This window comes from Cucumis sativus, chromosome 3 (assembly GCF_000004075.3).
Source record: "Cucumis sativus cultivar 9930 chromosome 3, Cucumber_9930_V3, whole genome shotgun sequence".
Taxonomy (NCBI): Eukaryota; Viridiplantae; Streptophyta; class Magnoliopsida; order Cucurbitales; family Cucurbitaceae; genus Cucumis; species Cucumis sativus.
This window is the reverse complement of record NC_026657.2, coordinates 7,400,469-7,420,830: the sequence shown is the minus strand read 5'-3', so window position 1 is coordinate 7,420,830 and position 20,362 is coordinate 7,400,469. Positions and strand designations below refer to the sequence as shown.

The window sequence follows — 20,362 nt, the reverse complement described above, 5'->3', positions numbered from 1 at the left end:
ATGGTAAAAGTCTATCTCTTAAATCAATTAGATTTTTAAACTTTTAGAGATGTTAAAACCAAACTCATTGTTAAACTCACAGTAATTGTAAAAGAGGAATACTCAAATTGAAACATTAGTAACAATTATGTAACATTGAGGTCGAATTTTAATCCTAGTAGACATTTGAGAATTTGGCTTTTACACGTGAAAATGATTTTTACACTCTTCTTTCTTAATTCATATATCTCAAAACATGGCATTTTTAGTCATTAAAGGTTGAGATTGGTTTCTTTGTAATTTTTGAGTTTGAAAGTGTTATTATTTTTCACTAAAAAATACACACTTCAATAATTATCTTAATATTTGTTAATTAATTTAAACTGATTTGAAGTTGAATTGTAACAATGTCAATTGTGTTTATCGTTTAAATTAATAATAAACATCTACACTTAGTATTTATTGAATATTTTAGATTAAAATGGTAAATTACAGAATTATAATTTATAACAAACAAATATCAAATTAAAATAATGTAATATTTTGAAATCAAAACCAAAATTTACCATTTAAGGAATACAAATCTAACATTTGGACACCTAACCATTAAGTAAGAGTTTGACCCAAAATTTATAGTTAGTGAAATTTTTGTTTTTAATACAAAATAAATAATAAAAATTGGGAAAGGGGATGGAGATTCTTGGTTTTTTTTTAATTATATACATATTTCTTTTATCGGTAATATGCATTAATTAAAATCATCAAAATTTGAAAGGAAAAAAACAGATTATTTACACTTTTCAAATATTTTTTTCTAAACTTAAAAACCCATTAAATTAGTCTTTCAAATGTATAAAGAATATAAATTGGGATATCATATGGCAAAATAAAATATAAAAAGAATGAAGAAAAGTGAGGGGGCATGACCCGCATGGTGACGTGGCATGATCTGGTAACGCAATCCCTTAGGTTTACAGATAATAACAATGACAATGAAGTAATAAATTAATTGTCAAACTGATGGTATGTAATTTGATAAATATAATATTCACATAAAACAAGAGATTCATTTTCGCATCAAATAATTATGTTTGATGGTATGAGGTTATATTTTAAAATCAATTGACAATAAGAGAAACAACTCATATAAGTGCCTATTTAAGTTTACTTATCTTGGATTGGATACTTGTTTGCGTTTATTAAGCTATGATACTATGTGTTAATTTTGATAGTTCGAGGTTCAATCTCAAAATTAAATGACTATAAGAGAGTAATGCATATATCTTATATGGAGTATGAGTTTTGAAACTTTGAACTTCTCAAACACCTTTTTTTCTCAAACACCTTTCTTTTTAAATTTCATCAAAATTATATCATACACTTTTTATAATATAAATATAATAATTCTAAATAAATTTTTGTAGGATGATTTGCACATTTGGTTAGTATGATTGTTGAATTTTTAGTTAAATTTATGAAATAAAAACAAAATTTTTCTAAACAATTAATTATTATTAATAATAAATTCCTTAGTAGGTAAAATGGAAGGATTTAAATGGTATAAATTTTAGTAATGGATGAAAACAAGCAATGGATGTGGAAAAGAACCTGAAATCTTACTCTTTTACCAATGTTGTTTTTTTGAATAAGAGTGTTTTTATCACTATTATAAAAAAACTAGTTGAATGAGAGAATTGGGATTTTTTTTAGTGCATCAATTGAATTAGATAATTCAAACTTTCTCAAGAAAAGATCAGGTTAATTACATTGAGTTAAAAATTTGCTTTGACATGATCATCAATTATTAATAAATTAACATTTTGTATTGTTATATTAAAGAATCATCGGTTTGATTTTCACGCTTCACATATATAAAGAATAAAGTTCTCAACACACAACTCTCCTTTGTTATTATTATTTTTAAAAAAGAAAATCACTATTTTTTTTAATTTGATATAAATATGTATAAAATGTATAATAAAATATGTTTAAAATATTTATAAAATATAACAAAACTTTAGATTATAATATTACATTATCCTAATCGAAATGGTGTTTGACTTAGAATCATAAATAAAACATTAAGAAAATATGAAGTAATTAAAAATATATTATTTTAAAATTAATCGACCGGTTAGAACAGACAAAGCATCAATTATTTTGTTTTCATTTTGTATTTTTTCCTCAAAATAAGTATTTATTGAAGCAATAGGTTACTATAAGTCTATATTAATTAACTACTTAAAATTGTGCTAAATGAATTTAGTTCAACAAAAATAGTTGAGTCTCAAATTAATAAAACTTTCAATTTGATGAGAAAAATTAGGAAAATTAGTTATAATCTCAACAACTTATTTGTACCATTGTCTAATATTGTTTTGTTATATTAAATATAAAAAAAATCAACTGCTTTTATTATTTTTAACTTGCTATTTTAACGAGATTTTAGCCTTCTTTTTTGCATCATACTTTGTAAATTTTAAAAGAAACCAAACCAAACAAATTACACAAGAATATCACACAATTCAATCAAAGAAATCCATTCAGGATAAAGAAAAAAATAATTGAAGACTCTCGAATGTACAACACAACTCATCGTAACATTCTAACAACAAAAAACATGAGAAAGGAGACAACATCCAACTTTTTGACTCTATCTTTAGCCTCCTCGATACAAAAGGAGACTTCACTAATTAAGTCATGACAGTATTACTTAGTAAATTGATGACCTTCAAGTAATCAAACTCTATCATAATATTTGATACATTTATGTAAAATAGAGTCTCAAGCCCAAAGCAAACAACCATCCATTCAAAGAGTGTAATTATCTAACATCGAAGAACAAACTTAAATCATCGTGGATAATTAAACTCTTCAACCTATTTAAAAGAACTATTTACCAATTATTATCCAAAAATGTCTCTAACAAGAGCTTAATTCAATTAATATGAATAAAATAGTTTTTGAATCAAATCTCCAACTTTGTTTATACTTAAAAAAAAAAAACATGCATAGAAATGTATTTAAAAGTCAAATCTCTCATTTATAAGTCATTTACTATTGTGGACGTTTATTTGGTTCATTATAACAATTTGACAAATTTCTAATTGATAGGGAATAGGGATTACTCTCTTCTCATTGATCATTAGCCATAGGGAGGAAATTAAATTTATTATATCTTCTTTTTAATAACTAATCTTTTGAGCTTATAGAATAGGAGGATTGAATTTGGTTTTTAATATTTGAAAAATATTAAACTTACAAATTCTATACCCACCTGCAAGTTTTATTTTGTATTGTCTATTTTATAAATCATTTTCTAAAATACAAATCAAAATTTAAAAAGATAAATTAAATTATTTCCAAAAATATAACAAAATTTTCAAATAGGTAGTAGAGAATTGGATGAATTTTCTTAAATAATTTTAATATTGTGCTATTTTTAAAAATATCTCATTTAAAAATTGGGAAATAATTCTTAAAACTTGACTTTTGATGCTTGATATTTGAAAAAAAAAAATTACATATAGGAAATAGTATAGATTGTAAAGAAGCTATACATATATATATAAAAGTCACATCCAATTAATTGGATTGTCCTTCCAAAAAACCATTGGATGTGATATAACCTAAATAAATTAACTACATGCTTTTTTTTAGCATAATTTCAAGTAATATACACAAGAAAAATAATATTAGGTGAAATTTAATAATACTACAACTACTAAAAATGTTATTAGACGAAAAATATCTTTAAAATCAAGGAACCAAAATAAACATACACATCAATTTAGAGACTAATTAAATAGTATTTACATATATATTATTTTGCACCAATTCACCCAATATTTTAATTTTAAAGATGAATTGAGATAAAGAAAAAAATGACAAATTAAATTTAAACATATTTAAAACTTCTTATGATTTTAAAAGTGATCGATCTCTCGTATCAAATCAAATTATAAAAAACAATAATAATAAAAAAAAATCTGTGTTGAATGGTGGGAATTATAATTTCTACCCTAATTAATTAAGAGAGAAGAAATTTCCCTTCAATTATGTAGGATTTGAAAATAAGAGAGAATATTTCTCTAAATCTTTTTAAAAAAAGTAGAATAAATAAACGGACTACATGCTTTGCTCATACATACATTCCCTCCCCCCTCCCTCCTTTTTTTTTACTTAAAAAAAAATAGTATACTATATAATAATTATTATTATTATCATTATCACGCGTTTGACTTTTAAAATTGATTTATATTAAAATTAATATATATATATATTTTAAGAAATAAAAACAAGAGGATGTTTTTCCTTTTGAAAAAAACCCACATTAATCCAAACAGCAAGAAGAGAGATGGAATGATGGAATCCTCTGTTTCAATTACTAGGGTGAAAAAGGAAAAGAAAAACAAGAAAATAATGGTGATGATGATGATAATAATAATAAATAATTAATAATAATAATAATAATAATAGAGAAGAGGGCCCCAACCCCAAATACCAAACAATAAAGAGAGAACTTTGCATGCCAACAAAGGGGCAATGCTGCTCTTTACTTGTTGCTTGCCCTAGAAGATAATTAATTGTAAGAACAGTAAAGAAAATTAGGGAAATTACAAGATTTATGTTTGGTAAAGATTTAAAAAGAAAGAAAAAATCTCGGTGAACAATTAACCTATTCTTGTTTCTCTTTATTTAATAATAATATTTTTTTTATTAATAGATATCAAAGTTTAAAATATCAATATCGAATGAAATAAAGTAAGCAAATGACTTAATAAACGTTCTGTAGGTTACATTTTAATTATTGACAATCTTAAGTTTTGTTAGGATGGCAATTTTTATGGAAATGTAGTCAATCCCTTTGTGAACATAAAGGAGGTCAATTCAAATATAATAAAAAGGTACACACAATTTACACAAAAAAACAAAATATAATTAAAGTCAAAGAAAAAAAGATTTACACACAACGATTTTGCTATTGCGGGTTTATATTTTACCAATTTTTTTATTTTCAACAAAATTTTCAACATTTTCAAATTCATTAAAGTTAAAAATATTGATGAAAGATGATTGTTATTGCATAAATGGAATAACTCTAAATTTAGCAATTAGATGATTGTTATTGCATAAATGGAATAACTCTAAATTTAGCAATTAGATTCAAAATAATTAAGTATATAACAACATTTTAAAAACTTGTAAATTTATCAAAATTTATCAATAAACAGTTATAGACCATATGAGTTATCAAACAGTTTTCCCATATTTATAATTTTTTAAAAATATTGTTATATCCAAACGTGGATTTATTAAAGGGTTAGAGGACATGTGTCCCACATATTCTCGTTTTTATATTTGAATACTAATTTTGAAGTGTCAAATTACAATATATATTAGATAATGCTCTATTGTTACTAAATTTTAAAATGTTTCATACTTACGATTTCTCGATCTTAAAATTTTCCTAACAATTTACTTTTTTCAATAACTAAGTTGATGGGACAATAAAAGAAAAAAAGCAATAATTGTTTAATCTCTTACATTGTGATTAATTATGAAGAAATAATAAAGCAAGAAAAAACAAAAATGATTAGCCATTCAAACTAAAGCATACGTCTGTAGCGTTTGATTAGTTTGTTGGTTGGGATTAGATTGTCATGTTAGGTACATTGGAAGCATCAGAAAGAGTCTTCTTTTTTTTCTCTTATTTATAATTATTTTTCTAAAATAAGTTAAATAAATTTGGTGTTTTAGTTTTTTATGCAAAGGGAAGGAAGACTCCAATTATGTCACTTCAGCCGACACTCCGGGGTTCAATTCATTTATTTGTTTGTTTTTTAAAATAACTTCTTTTAAACTTTTTATTTTTTTTATTTTTTTATTTTTTTTTTTAGTTTTAGATTTTGTTTTATTTTATGAAATTCTCCCATGTAACTATTTTGGGAAAAGTTAAAATTTAGGATTCTTTTTCCATACCGTACCGAATTCAATTAACGCTGCACCTGAAATTCTAAGGATTAGGTTAAAGTAAAATTAATTACTATAAAATTGGAAAAAAAATGTATTCTTCCAATTAAATTAAATTATATGTTTGGTTCATAAAGTTTTTCAACGGTGTCTTTTTAGTATTGTGTTTGTTTTTTTAGATAAATTACAACAAAGCTTGAACTTTTAAATTTTTGTTTAATAGACTCTGTCATTAGTCTAATAGTTCACCTAAAGCTATTATTTAATAAATTAATTATATACAATATTAGATTGACTATTTCACACAAGTTCGGAGTTAGAAACCAATACCTACCCAATATAAAATTTACCATTGAAGAGTTTTATAGAATCTTCCAAGGTATGAGAACAAATTAGACAAATTTAAAAGTTGAGAATAATTGAAAATTTTAAATATCGCTATAGTTATAATTTTAGGTTGTTTTATAATAGTAAAATATCTTGTTATATTTCTATATATTTTTAATAATTTTTTTATTTAAAATAATTTTTTGAAAAGAAAAAAAAAGAAAAGAAAACTTTTGCTATTCAGATAAAATTAAAAAAGGAAAATACAAGAAAAGTAACGTCCAATAAGTTTCAAATTTTAGTGGAATTTAACAAGAAAACTAAAGTATTACAACCTCTTTAGAAACTTTGAAATCTATTAAAAAAAATTAAGAAAATTAATGTTTTAGCCAATGAATTCTGAAAAATATGTGCATTTGGTTTCTCAATTTAAAAAACATACTTTTTTTTTAGTTTTATTTTATCAAAAAAAAAAAAAAAAAACATGTGGATTGCTTTCAAAGGTAAATTTTTAGTGCATAAAATAGGCATAAAAGTTGCAATTTTTTAATTTTTAATTAAAAATAAGTAAAAAATATCTCTTCTCAAATTTCATGTAATTATAAAAATAACCTACAAATACATTAGAAACCTTTTAAACCTATTCTTAAAATCTTAAGAATTAAAAAGACACATTTTCTCAAAAAAAAAAAATCAACGAAATACACTAAATCTAAAAAATTCATTGATGAAAAAGTTATGTTTTGAAAATTCGGAAAACAAACATACATGTTTTTAAAAATAGGACAAGAAAGGTAGTTTTTCCAAATAATCAAAACTCACCTAAACTTATCTCCTATGTTTCTTTATGTATTCAAAGTTGGGGGAAAAAGAAGAAAGAAAGAACAAACAGTATATTTCAAAAGCAAAATCCATAAAAGAAATTCTAAAATATTCCTTTGAGAAAATGCAGAGAGAAGCAGAAAATAATGAAGCTTAGGATCTCATGGATACAGCTGAGAGAGCCTAACCTTTTTTCTTTTATGTGGGGTGGGTGGGTAGGCACTTGCGTCAAGGCATTGGGTTCCCCATTAATGAAAGATTTTGATATTACATTATGGAACGTTCAAGCCAAACCCTATCAATAGAAAGAGGACAATATGATATATTATTTATATATACCAAATAATAATAATATATAATAATAAATATATGGAAACTAGGACTTCACTTTATTATGTAGTGATGATTTTGGGTTTGGTCAGCTAAATAAAGACTTGATGTCTAATGTTGAATATCTCTATCATACGTTATGGATGGATACATGTTAGCCCCACAATTGGATGGCTCACTAATTTTTGTTCTTTTATTGCCTTTTATTATAACTAGTACCTCACCTATATCTATCCTACTTTAGAAAATATGTATCGTTTTTTTGGATTCATTTGTTAAAAGAGATTTTTTTTCTAACAAAAGTTTATTGTATTTTATTTATTTATCATTATTAATGTCTTGCTAGTTAATTTAGTCGATGAAGTAAGATTTAATCCTTGATTAAAATAGCTTGATCAATTAGGCAGACAAACTTTTCTATCTCCAACAGACAACTCCGATCCTCTATCAGTGACCAATTTTCTATCTAAAGTTTCAACTCTAACATCAATATCTAAACTAATATTTAAAAGAAGGAAAAAAAAAACACTCATTCATGACACAACAAATCTCTAGATACATCCAAAATTTCTCTAGATATATCCACAACAATAGTGTTACTCTCCACTTTGGATATATACACTCATAACTTTGCTTTTGGTTTCATCCAAAATTTTACCAATTTACTAAGAAAACAAATAACCTTGAGATATTCTTATAATTGTATGACATTATCATCCACTTCAAACATACGCCCGTGTGATTTTCGTTTCAATTTCATCTAAAATCCCTCACACCCTATTCTCCATCGTAAACTTATAAGGTGAGACTTTTAATTTTCATTTATATGTTTCAGTATTTAATGGATCATTTAGCTGAAAAATAGATTTCAAACTGCTAATGTATTGATTTTAATTTAAAGAATAACTAGCCTAATACTCAAATTTATAATTGGCTTCAAATTATAGAAGATCAACTTCTTTTTTAAAGTTTGTCTATATAGAAAATCAAATAATTATAGATGATATAAAATTAATAGCTTCTGTAATATTTAATTATTAAAGTCAACTTAACCTTACTTATAGTTTAAGCTATTAGGCATGCCACAAAGTACTTAAAAAATTGCAATAAAATATTTAATTAATAGCACTTTCGATTTCACAAAAACACAAAAATTTAATTCAATATGTTATCTCTAATATAGTTATTTGAAAAGACTTCTGTCATTTAATATTTAAAAAAGAGAGGAAAAAAAAAGTTTTTTTTTCTTCTCTTTTCTTGTGGGGTGAAAGAAAGAAAGGCATTCTTGTGGAGGTAGCTTTCAAATTTCATCATTAGAAAAAAAAAAAAAAACCAGAAATTATAAGGTGGCTAATGAGTAGGCATCAGATTGGTTAGATGTTTCATGGTAGGCATCACCTAATAAAGAAAATTAAGAATGTGAAGAAAGAAGTTTGTCCAATAATCTCTATCGTACTTTAGGAGAATTCCCCTAATAAGACAACATATATATCAAGGGGGGATTAGGAAACACAGAAGGGAAAAAACAATAATAAATAAATTGAAAAATAAAACAGTTCTAATTACCGAATATTCTACTAAGCTAATCATTTGTGCCTAAAATATAAATTTATGGAGAATCTTCTTTACACGGTTTCAAGTGTAGTTGGATTCTTGGTCTATCCATTTAGATTAAGAAATATTTATGCTGGCAGTTTAGATTTTTGTGGAAGAAAAAGGAGGATCAAGAGATAGTCAGTCAGATAACTATGCTGCCATGCTGGCATTGGTTCCCCTTTTTGATCCTTTATTAAACCCACATAAATGTATAAAAACAAAATTTTCATATCATGCAAAGCATAAATCAAAGTGTCATAAAATATAATGAAGTGGCCTATTATGTACATAACAAAGGGAAGGGTTTGTTGGACAAATGTGAGGATGTAAATTTAAAGTAGGGTAGAGGTTGAGTTGAATTAAAAATTCTAAAGTTAAAAAGTTGGAGTTAGAAAACTTTTGTTTGAAGTGAAGAATTGTAAGGTGACTTTTTTTTTATGAATGTGCATATGAGAAATAAAATAAAGTCTTTAATAAATATGTAAACACTATTTAAATTGAGTTATTTAACATTGATTTCTAAAGTCGATGGGTCAAATTAAACACTCAAAATGTCATAAAACTAAGCTTAGAGTAAAAAATTACTGTGGGTGATTTATAAATCTATACCATACCTGCAATATTTATCCTTTAAATATATTCTAAGACAAAACTTCTAAAATATGAAATAAAAAACATTTTTTCGATTTTAAAACCTACAGTCCTATCTAAGAAAACCATCGATATTGATAATAGATACTTTTGAATTCTTGAAAAGAAAAAATAACGAACAAATTCAATCCTTTTCTAATTTATGGACAACAAAATCTCATGAATATCACTCCAATTTAAGATCCATTCCATCCTTAGTTATAAATTTTCAGTTTTCTTTTTATAAGATCTGGTTCTTTTAGTTGGATTTTGAAATCTAAAAAGGTTCTCAAAACATACATATTTTCATGGTTGAAAGAGAAGATTTATTCTTTTGTAAAATAGTTATTGAAGATGGAATTTAACTTCCCACCTTTATAATAGGATGAAAAATTATGTTAATTACCTCTTACTAAACTCATTTTGGTGAATAAGAGGAAGTGTTAAATATTAAATAGTATTCGACACAATGGTAGTTCATATTTATTTATCATAGAATCTACTATCAAGCAATAAATAAAGCCTAAGTCACACTGTAGACCCTCATACAATAATTCATCCTTAAGATAGCATAAAATTAAATGCTATCGAATCTGAAAGGAAATGCAATTTCCTTCCCCAACTCGGCTAAATAATAAAATTTTAATTCTTTAAAAAAATATATAAATTGTTAAATAAATAAATTTTAATTCTTAAAAAATATATAAAAAAATGTTTAAATAAATTGAAAATTTGTTAGAAAAAAAAAACACACACAAATTGACTAACCAAAGTTGGATGGATTTTGCTATATTTTTTTATTTTTTAAAAATGTTTTTAATAAATTTTCATTAAAGAAAAACAATTTCTTCCACCTGTAAAAAAAAACTATTTTTGTTTTCATAAAAAAGAAGTAAACATTATCAATACATCGGTAAACGTAATTTTAGTCACACCATAACATCTATCTTTGTATTTTGGGTGTTGGGGTTCATTGAAATATTAAATTATAAAAATTTTCAATTGCGTCGTTTAATTTAATATATCTTTATCAATCCCATGTCATTAATAGAACTACCATGTAGATTAAATAATTTTTTAACAGAGTTGTCCATATTCAAGAAGTAGTTAAATATTTATTGTATATCAAACATCTATTTTTTTTATAAAAAAATTATTACCAACTTTGACACTATAAAACAGGAAATCAAACGTTTGACCTTTTATTAAAAAAAATAAAACATACAATCTTAATACTAATGGTTATAACAATTCTAGAAAACATTTTTTAAAAAATGTCCATATAAAGATAATTTGACTTATTATCTTAAAGGTTTATAGTTCAATTCTCACTTTCAATTAAATGTTTTATAACCTTACAAGTTAAAATTCAAATTTTCGGAACTTTATATTCTACCAACAAACCTAAAATAAAAACACAGTATAAGGCTTAATGACGTTATGTAAATGTCATTATTATTTTTAGTTCAGCAATCAAATTCTTTTAAAATTAATAACTAAATGACGAGTAGGAGAGCAATTTAAGAATAATTAAAATCACTTTTATCTTATTTTAAATAAATGGAAAACATATAATTAGCAATTCAAAATCATATGAAAAATCACGTTAAAAAACAACCTGTAGTTTATTTCAGTATCAGAAAACAATGGAATCTTTGGAAGGTTTGGACTTCGGAGGAACGTGGAAATAGAGTTCCAAGACCCGCTCCAATCGAGAAGAAAATAATATTTTTTAATATAAAATCGGATTCTCTTTCCTTTTCTTTTCTTTTCAATTTTCTTTTAAATGTTAAACAACGCTCATGCCGCTCCCGACTTTATTTTATATCACATGGCTCAAATCATGTTCACAGTGTGTATATATTGAAATTCAATACTCTACACTTTTCTGAACCATATGCCATTTTTTAGAATCGCAATTTTCAAAGAATACCTAACAGAAATTTGAGTGTGGACAAAAATTGGGAAGTTTATGGGTTGTAAAATAACCCGTGATTCCCAAATCATGGTCCAGAAAACAGGGTATTGATAAAACAGAACATCCATGTGGGACTTGGTTGGACTGGCAGACAACAATATCTGGTTTGTGGGCTTTGTTAAATTCAGTGAAACGTGGACTTTCCAAAGGGAAAGAAGAAAGAAAAGAAAAGAAAAGAAAAGTTGGTAATGGGCTTCATCATTCAAACCCCACCATTCCCAAAAACCCACAACAAAAAGGGAACATTACAATGTTAAGAGGAACCGATATATCTACTAGCTTTGCTTCATTTTAAAGAAAAGCTAAGAATGGGAATGGCTCAAACTTATTTTAATGTCCTACAAAAGAGCCTTCCCTAACACAAAAGGGTCTTTTTTATGTGAAGAGTAAGTTAGAGTTATGCTCATCTTTTGAGTGAAAGTGGTGTGTTAGTGGTCCAGATTCCAAAGTGGGAGAGGGGGGAAAGGAAAAGGAAGAAAAGATATGGAGGGATATTTGAGCAGTGGAAAAGAAAAAAAAAGGAGGATGTACGAAAAAGCAAGAAGGCTCAGGATAAGCATAATGGACAGCATGCAAAAGTGGGCATTTATATTCAAATGCAAGATAAGGGATCCAATTACCTAGAAGAAAGGCTTCTTTACATACTGATCGTGCTGACCCATCTTGCACCTGCAAAAGAAGGGTAGGAAAAGGGAAAAAGGAAAAAAAATACAGCTGTTCAGTGATCTTGCATTTACTTTCTTAGATTTGATATAAGGATGTGCTGTAATTCTAAATCGAAGTTTTTTATAGTGCAACAAATATGGTATGAAAAGTTGAATATCTAATCGTGAAAAAAAGGAGTACATGCCAGTTACCTCCGGTTACTTGGTAGAAGTTATGAACTTACTCGTACATGTATACATAAACGATACAGATTTTGTCGTGAGGTAAAAGATGATATATATATATAGCCAAGTATAGCACAAGATCAAATCTCTTGTAGCCACAAACTGGGAAAATAAAGGAATATTCTTTCCCCAACTATTCTATAACAAAAACCCTTCAATCATTTCTCACCATGGCGGTGTCTAATTTGGAGGTATTGTCTCGAATCAAAAATCATTATGATGGGAACATGTACAGAATAAAGGTTTGTTTGAACCTTCATTCATGATAGGGTCTTTTTGCACTGAAAAAGTAAGATTTAAGATTAATGCCATCTCTTTTTTCCTGCAAGTTATCTTGGTAGAGTGGTTTTCGAATGTAACAAATCGAAAAGAAGTTACTATCTGGAGAAGACAAGAAGATGGACTCCTACTAAGGCTGATACATATGTTTTCTTACAACGCTGATTTATGGCTTTTCAGTTATAAACAATTACATTTGTTTTCTAATTACAATGCACTTCCTAAGTTTCAATCTCTAGAATAGGCGGATGAACAAGTAAAAATACCAAGTCAAACAATATATTCAATTGAAAGCTTTTTATTTTTTTATTACTACAAAATTTCTTTACTATCATTTTATCTTTTCGACCTAGAAACTTCTTTGTCAGATTCCAAAAACAAAACCTATCTTTTTCTTTTGGCTTGGTTTTAAAAAACAGTGCTAAAAGATAAAAAGTAAAACAAATAAATTCATGTAGAAGTAGAGTTTATAAATGTAATTTTCAAACAAAAAAACCGAATTGTTATGGCTCGAGCTAACTTTTAGAATTTAGTTAAACTCTGAGTGCTATAAGGATAGGATCAGTTTGATTCTATCTCACGTTTTAAACCTATACCTAAAAGGTCTATTCATACACCGGCAGTCTTCATCTTCACGTAGGAGTTTTCTTATTAGAATCTAATTTCTTTCAACCAGACAAAAAGTGCACGTAATTTTGAGTAGGCTGAAATGCCCTTTTCTTAGAGGTCAGTCTCTTTTAAAAGGTTGTAAGGTCATAGTACGGCTTGGATAGACGCAGTTTAAAGTACCAGAGAATATTTCCACACAAGAGATAAAAAAACTACAAGACAAATTTTCACGTTGTGCATCAAAAAGCAATCTTCCATGCTACAAATGTATTATCTATACTCTATAGATATCAAAATAAAGGAATGTGGTGTTAACGATTCCAGGAAATCCTATCCATGTAAGTCTCATTTTAGTATCTTGAATTTAATCTTTCAATGCCCATTATTCTTCCCGCCTGCTCGCTTTATATAGAGGCTTACATTCTAAATCTAGATTTTTTCTCTTTCCCTTTTTGGACTTTGATTTTGGAAGAATAAAACAAAAAGTTATATATTGAATAATTATCTTTCTCCATCGTTCTTTTTTTCCAGAACATGGGTCAGTTGGCTTTCGGGACGTTCTGTTTTCACTCTTAGACTATGATTCTGGTTTTTCAATTTAATATATGTCAGGATTTCTAAATGATGTTAGTCCTTTGTTTTGATGGGACATTATTTAGCGCTTTCGCTTCAAAAACAATGTAGGCTTTTTGGAAATGAATAATTTCAAGTCTCTTTGAAATTTGGATGAAACGAGGAAGCACATTTCTAGGCTATATCATGATTAGGAAAAAATCAGATCCTTTTGGAGCAAAGAGTGTGAGCTTCTCTTAGATTTTGGGATTACTCTTGCATGCATACTTAATGGTGATTGGTGATTACTATTCTTTCCTGTAGGTGTTATTTTTAACAAGAGGGTTGCTTCTCCTCATCACTTACAAATATTCTCTCATTTTCCTCTCGTCTTATTTTACGGTGAAAGATGATACGAATGAACAGAGCTTTATTAAAATACTTCTACAAATTTTAGAACGTTTCATTCAGGATAATTTCATATTTTATTTGACTTGCAAATTAGAGCTGATTTCAAATGTATGTTTTTATTTCAGGCTTTATTATTTTTTATTGTATTAATGACAACCTTGATTGTCAAATATTTCTTTAAGACATCAAATTCTCATCCCTAATTTCCCCACAAATGGCTGGTTCTCCCATTTCCCTTTCCCTTTCCCCTTTTCCTCTCTCTCTAGTTTTATTTTCTGTTTTGCGCCTTCGCTAGAACAAAAGATTGTCAGAACTTAATTCTAAAGATTCCTTACACAGTACACATGAATCAATAATTTTCAGAATATAAAATCAGTGACCGAAAAATCAGTGGTATTTAAGGAGCAGAAATGTACCTTCAATTAATAATTATAAGATTGCTGTATTTTCTTTTCTGCCTTCTTGCTTTCCTTAAAATTCTGGAAGTTTCTTTCTTGGCCTCTTCTATGGAATAGTAATGTACATCTTTTCCTACATGTTAATATAAATAACATCAATATACTAAAATTCAGTACACAACGCAGACCGATTTGCATGCGAAATAAAGCACGTCGAATTGTGCTAGTGAACGGAACTACTGAAAAATAAAATTTCATTTGAAAGGTTTTCTCTCCTCATACTACTAGCATTCGTAGGAACGCATTTTTTTCATGTGCTTTTAGAATGGCTCGTTGCTTTTGCTCACTAGAATACTATCTCCACTAAAACTTGAATTTGTAGCTTATTAACCAGGGAGAAAACTCTATTCAAATACTCCTACTCCAATTATACTTTAAAAAAAAAAGTTACCTCGAGATATATTGTACTAAAAAAGAAGTTACTAGAAGACGATGTCTCCATATATAAAGATTTGGAAAGTAAAATCTAATCCGAATCCTGATCCATCGTGAATTTCAACACCATACTCTATTTTACTCTAATCCTCCTGCACCAGTTTCCAATATCTAAGGGAGACAAACTTGCCCTGAACTCGTGTTCAACATATATACAGTTGCAAAAACCCAGACACATCTTAACTACGTCTGACTGCCTCAATAAATGGTGAAGCTTCTTCTCTCCTTTTTAGCAGTCAGATGGTGCTGAGCACTGTGGGTGGTTTTATTGAATCTAAAAATGAAGTTAACTTCGGTTAGACTAATCTAAAATAGACTCAAATCTTATATAACCTACTCTACCAAAAATCAGAATCTTATCCTTCTAAGGACAAGGTTCTGAGCACTTGAAATGAATAGAATAACTATAAAATAACAAATAATAATATTTTATGGAGGTCAGCCGAGCCATACATTATTTTTTTTTTCCTTCTAATAGTTACATCACGTCATTATTTCTTTGTTCCGTCTTGTTCATTGCTCATATGAGTTACATGCTACTCTATTTGCATGTGAAGAAGATATGATTGGCGTATTTAAATTCACACAATTTATATTATCTAGAAATGTCTTTATTTTGCAGGAATCACCTGTTTTCTTCTCTTCAATTAAGCAGGAGAAACTTCTTTCAATCTCCTCATCGGAATCAACAATAACTCTATATTCCCTTTCTAGCACCAGGCACTGCTGCTAATATTCAAGTTGAAATCTTTATTTGCTTCATAGAATAATGTGTAAATTTCGGATTCAATAATCAAGGAATAGCTTAATATTGGCTTTAAAAAATGCAATTACACAATTTCCGCAATAAATGGTAGTGTGATGGCAGGAAAAATAATAAAATTTAAATAGCTACCTGTTCAGAAAATGGAATTACTTTATTTGGATCATCCCTTTTCACCACACTACTAGTGCAAAACGCCTTTCCCACTTTTACTGATTTCCACATTCCTACTTCCTCCTTTTGTACTCCAGTTGCTTGAGTGCAAACATTTGGAGCCGCAGATTGACTGGTATAAAGTGGAAAAAAGTAAGTTCACTTAAGATGCTAAGCAACAAAGAACAAATAAGTATAGTTTCATAGTTCATTAATTTCATGCCACATTAAGATCACATTGTTGACAAATGGAAAATTCTTTCCTCCTCGCCTCTCTATGCAATATGATTGTATTTTATGAAATATAATGTCATAATTCCCTTGAGAACTTCAAGACTGTATTATCTCAGAGCCATAAAATATAGGGGAATGGAAGAAACCATTGAGCTTTTGTAGGTTACTAGATGTCATAAACTGCAATGAAGGTTTACATTTTGTGCATTTGAAGGGAAAGTTGAACTCGCAGATTGGAATGCATCAATTCAATCTAAACCCGGTCACCATTATCTTATCAGTAATTCATGCATTAAGATATGATATCTTTCTGCGTATGGAATGCATAGAAACACAAGGAATCAAGCTAGTTATTATGAAATGAAAACTGAGATTCATACATTTTACATCGACGTTGCTTCTGCTTTGGAACATCCAAACAAGCATTACTCTGACATTTGCAATTAAAGGCTTCCATGAGAAATAGTTCAGGACGTAACAAGTGCCTTAGACATATGATAGATATTTAGTAAAAAACTGAACCTCGGGAGATTGAATAGAGTGAGGTGGAAATTTCTGCAAGGGGTTCTTCAAGGTACAGATCATTGCCTACAAGTTAACAAAGAACACGTGACTGCAATGTTTCATTTACTTGAGATGAGATATTAAAACAAGAATACAAATTAAGGCAGGTTACTTTTACAAATACACACACTTACTGTAATGGAGTTAGGAGGCAAATCCTTTTTAGCGTATATTTATACCAATTTTTTTATTCAATGCTATATTTATAGGCTATAGAAATATTTGATACAATATGCACTTACCTTCATTTCTTTGGTGAATGTGCTGATGAAGTCATTTTTTAATTTAAGTTGAGAAGCTTGTACTTGCTTTTCCAATGAAGAAAGAAAATCCGAAATCTCATGCAACCTTTCTTGGTATGCATCCTTCTTAAGTTGATCGGATATCAATTTGAAGCCTCCATCAATGATAGCTTTCATGTCATCGTGGTCTTTGTTCTGACATTGAAATTTGTACTCGTTAGTCGAATGCACAATTTAGATATTACGATTACAATTAAAGAAACTTAATGGTCAATAAAATATGTCATTGATCTAATACAATTTTACCATGGATTGCAGCGAGCTACTGTTAATAAGCATCTTTTGCCATATGCTTTCCACTGCAATTTGAAAAATAAATAAGCATTTTATTTGAATAAACTTTTGGCCTTCAAGCTTTAAATTGGTCGGGATTCTGTACTGATTTGGGCACTTTCCCCTTTTCACATTCATAGCTAAGAAATCTTAATCTACTTTTTGAAGGAAATGAAATTCAAATAAAGCATATTCATCACCGTTTTCCTACTTCAGTAACAAACACATCGGGTTCCAATGGAGAAAGTGTTTTTCAAGCAGTAATACTAATACATAGTTTATCTTCTAATTTTACTTTTCAGCTTGAGGGATTGCAAAGCTCACCATCCAGAGAAACTTGCTTCATTCCTTTGTTTAGTTGTAAGATGTCACTGAGAAGAGAATCCAAGATCTTTCCAAACTTGTTTACTGAGTTTTCTATAGTTCCAAGGCGGCGGTCAAGTTCTTCACCAACTTGACCTGAAAAAGAAAGCTAAATTATGACACTAAGTCACAGAAAAGATATCAAGGTTGTAAGAAATGGCAGTTGATCAACTTACCCTACACAAACTGTTATACCATGCTGTAACGGATTCAACCCAACTTATTGAAATAGTTAGAGTCCAAGAGAATGAACTTACACTTAGAGTCCGGAAGAGGACTAGGTCTCCATTTTTGTGTTAAACTGGTTGAAGATTTAGAGATTCCCAATTGACTATCTTCTTTGGAGTAACTTACAGGAGGAAAAAAGGAATTCTTCTTAATTGAGTTTTCTCGGTCTTGAGAGCTAAATCTCTGCCAAAAAGAATCGTACATCAAAGTTAATTCATAAGAGGAGATGAAAACAAAAATAGATTTAAGAACTCAAGAGATAGTTTCCTTTTCTTTTCTTTTCTTTTTTTGGTAGATTATACGTCAAAAAATAGATAATAAAATAAAATTCATAAGTGATTCCTAAACAATGAAAATAACCATTTCCAAGTTTTTTCTTCAATGCTAATACGCATTGAATGATAAAGAGCCAGATCATTTTAGTGTCATTTCCTTAATTTCTTAATGGACAAACAAAGTCCTAAATCCAGAGTCTAGACAAGAACCGAGATTGACCTGTTCATTTGTCACGACTTCGTCAAAAGAGTTCTGAGAAAGTTGAGAATACATGCCGTGCTGAGATGACAATCCCTGAGAAAAGGATTGTTGCGAAGGTTGTGATCGCAACTGTGATGCTTGCTGCCCAGTCGTTAACGCATTTAACCTTCTACAGATTTTCAAGACCATTCACATTTTCATCATTGAAAAACTTACGTATATTTCTTGAATATTTTTGCGTTGAACAGAATTGAAAATAATGACGTCAAACTCAAAAGATTGGATCAAGTTTGCAGAGTACTCGCTTGCAATTTCATGATAAGATTATAGTCTGAAAACCTCATGTTCTTACTCATCTGTTCTTTTTATCCAAACTTAAAGTAACTGAATAATGTATCGATAAAAATATAGAACGAATCAAACTAAGATGCGTGTAAATATCAGTTTCGAAGTCTCTGTCAGTAAGAAATATTTAAAATATCAATCTCTTAAAAGCTCGGGGACAGCAAACTCCTTCCGTATCATAAAAAACGCAGCTAAGATGAAAAGGAAATCCATATCTTTCAAAACGAATAACACAATAAACAACATGAAACATTTTTGTTAAGAAATTGTCAAGCTACTGAATACGAACAGCATTGCAACCTAAACCTCTTTGCGCATTGTTCTCCATGAACTCTTGCAATTCAAACAGAATATGACGCTAAAAATAATTAAGAACAGATTCATGCCTGGACTGAGGAGGAAGAACGGAGATAGAACTGAGATCACAGGCCTTGTTTATCTTCAGCCGCATTTGATAGAAACACTCTTTGAGCGAGAACTGTGAAGCCAAAAACTCTTCGACTGGTCGATCGAGCTATGGAAGAATGGTTGTGGATCGATCGCAACCAACAATCGTTTTGCAGTATTGAAATGAGAAGGATTTCCAAGCTTGAAGGTTGTTAAAGCTCAAATGACAAAATATGGGAATAAGTAGTAAGAAGAGAACTGAGCAATGGCGGGAAACGGCAAACGTGTTTCCGGTCTTGGGCCGAATTAACGGCCCATTACAAATTAGGTAGCCTATAGGCCGGATGAATAATTGATACTCGTAAATATACCAATTGGATTTTAAGTATTATGGTAATATTTTTCTAAAATTACAAATACAGTCAAATGTGTCAAATACTATAGACCATAAAAGTGTATTGATAGAAGACTATGATTTTACTATATTTTCAATTCTTTTAGAATGTTCCTATATACTGAATTAGTATTCTAAAATTGTCACTAATTATAATTACTCATTCTAATATATCACATTTTGTGGCTGATTTATTTTCTCAAGTTCTAAAATCAGAACTTCTAAATGATGAGTGTTATTAGTTCTAAACAATGAGGAGTGCATTTAGTTCATGATTTTTTATATATATAAATCAGCCATAAACTTTTAAAAGATAAATTATAAAAAATAGAATATTTGATAATATTTATATTCACAAAAGAATGAAGTATAATAAATTTTGTAAATAGTTTATCTTGACAAAATCCCTATTTAAAATATATTTTTTTAATCTTCAGAAATTTTTTAAAGGAATAAGTGAATTTAATTGTTGAACTTTCAAAATATATCTTTTTTAAGTAATAAGTTCTTAAAAATAGACTTAAAACTTCCCTTTTAAGTTTTTTTAAATACTTATATATTGATAAAACTTATGTATTGAACTTATTGATAAAACTTTTAACTTGTAGAA

At 28.2% G+C, this 20,362-nt stretch overlaps 1 protein-coding gene and 1 long non-coding RNA gene across 6 annotated transcripts; one reads left to right on the top strand and one right to left on the bottom strand.

Annotated features, from left to right (window-relative positions):
- Positions 1 to 7,074: 7,074 nt before the first annotated feature.
- LOC101211637 (putative recombination initiation defects 3) lies at positions 7,075 to 19,564 on the bottom strand. 4 transcript variants are annotated; one of them, XR_004214935.1, is made up of 13 exons: positions 19,358 to 19,564; positions 18,645 to 18,795; positions 18,179 to 18,332; positions 17,883 to 18,017; positions 17,532 to 17,584; positions 17,226 to 17,420; positions 16,942 to 17,007; positions 16,800 to 16,849; positions 16,165 to 16,318; positions 15,899 to 15,998; positions 14,793 to 14,907; positions 12,256 to 12,304; positions 7,075 to 7,396 (listed from the first exon to the last, which is right to left on the bottom strand). XR_004214935.1 is itself a non-coding variant. In XM_004134277.3 (12 exons), exons 1-11 carry the CDS (start codon positions 19,420 to 19,422, stop codon positions 14,795 to 14,797), a joined length of 1,236 nt encoding a protein of 411 aa, XP_004134325.2. In that variant the 5' UTR covers positions 19,423 to 19,564; the 3' UTR covers positions 11,438 to 12,304; positions 14,793 to 14,794. The 4 variants fall into 4 exon arrangements, 1 of the variants encoding a protein (XP_004134325.2); XR_004214936.1 differs by having other exon boundaries at positions 15,899 to 15,995; XM_004134277.3 differs by lacking the exon at positions 7,075 to 7,396 and having other exon boundaries at positions 11,438 to 12,304.
- LOC116402523 lies at positions 12,304 to 14,743 on the top strand. 2 transcript variants are annotated; one of them, XR_004214939.1, is made up of 3 exons: positions 12,304 to 12,767; positions 12,855 to 13,751; positions 14,290 to 14,743. It is a non-coding gene; the product is annotated as an uncharacterized LOC116402523 (long non-coding RNA). The 2 variants fall into 2 exon arrangements; XR_004214938.1 differs by having other exon boundaries at positions 12,304 to 13,751.
- Positions 19,565 to 20,362: the final 798 nt, after the last annotated feature.

Coding starts and splice junctions, on each gene's coding strand:
- LOC101211637 (XM_004134277.3), bottom strand. CDS start 19,422: ATGCGGCTGAAGATAAACAAGGCCTGTGATCTCAGTTCTATCTCCGTT. Junction 17,585..17,882: donor GAAGCAAGTTTCTCTGGATG/GTGAGCTTTGCA, acceptor TTCAAATTGCAG/TGGAAAGCATATGGCAAAAG. Junction 16,850..16,941: donor ACTCTATTCAATCTCCCGAG/GTTCAGTTTTTT, acceptor TGCAAATGTCAG/AGTAATGCTTGTTTGGATGT.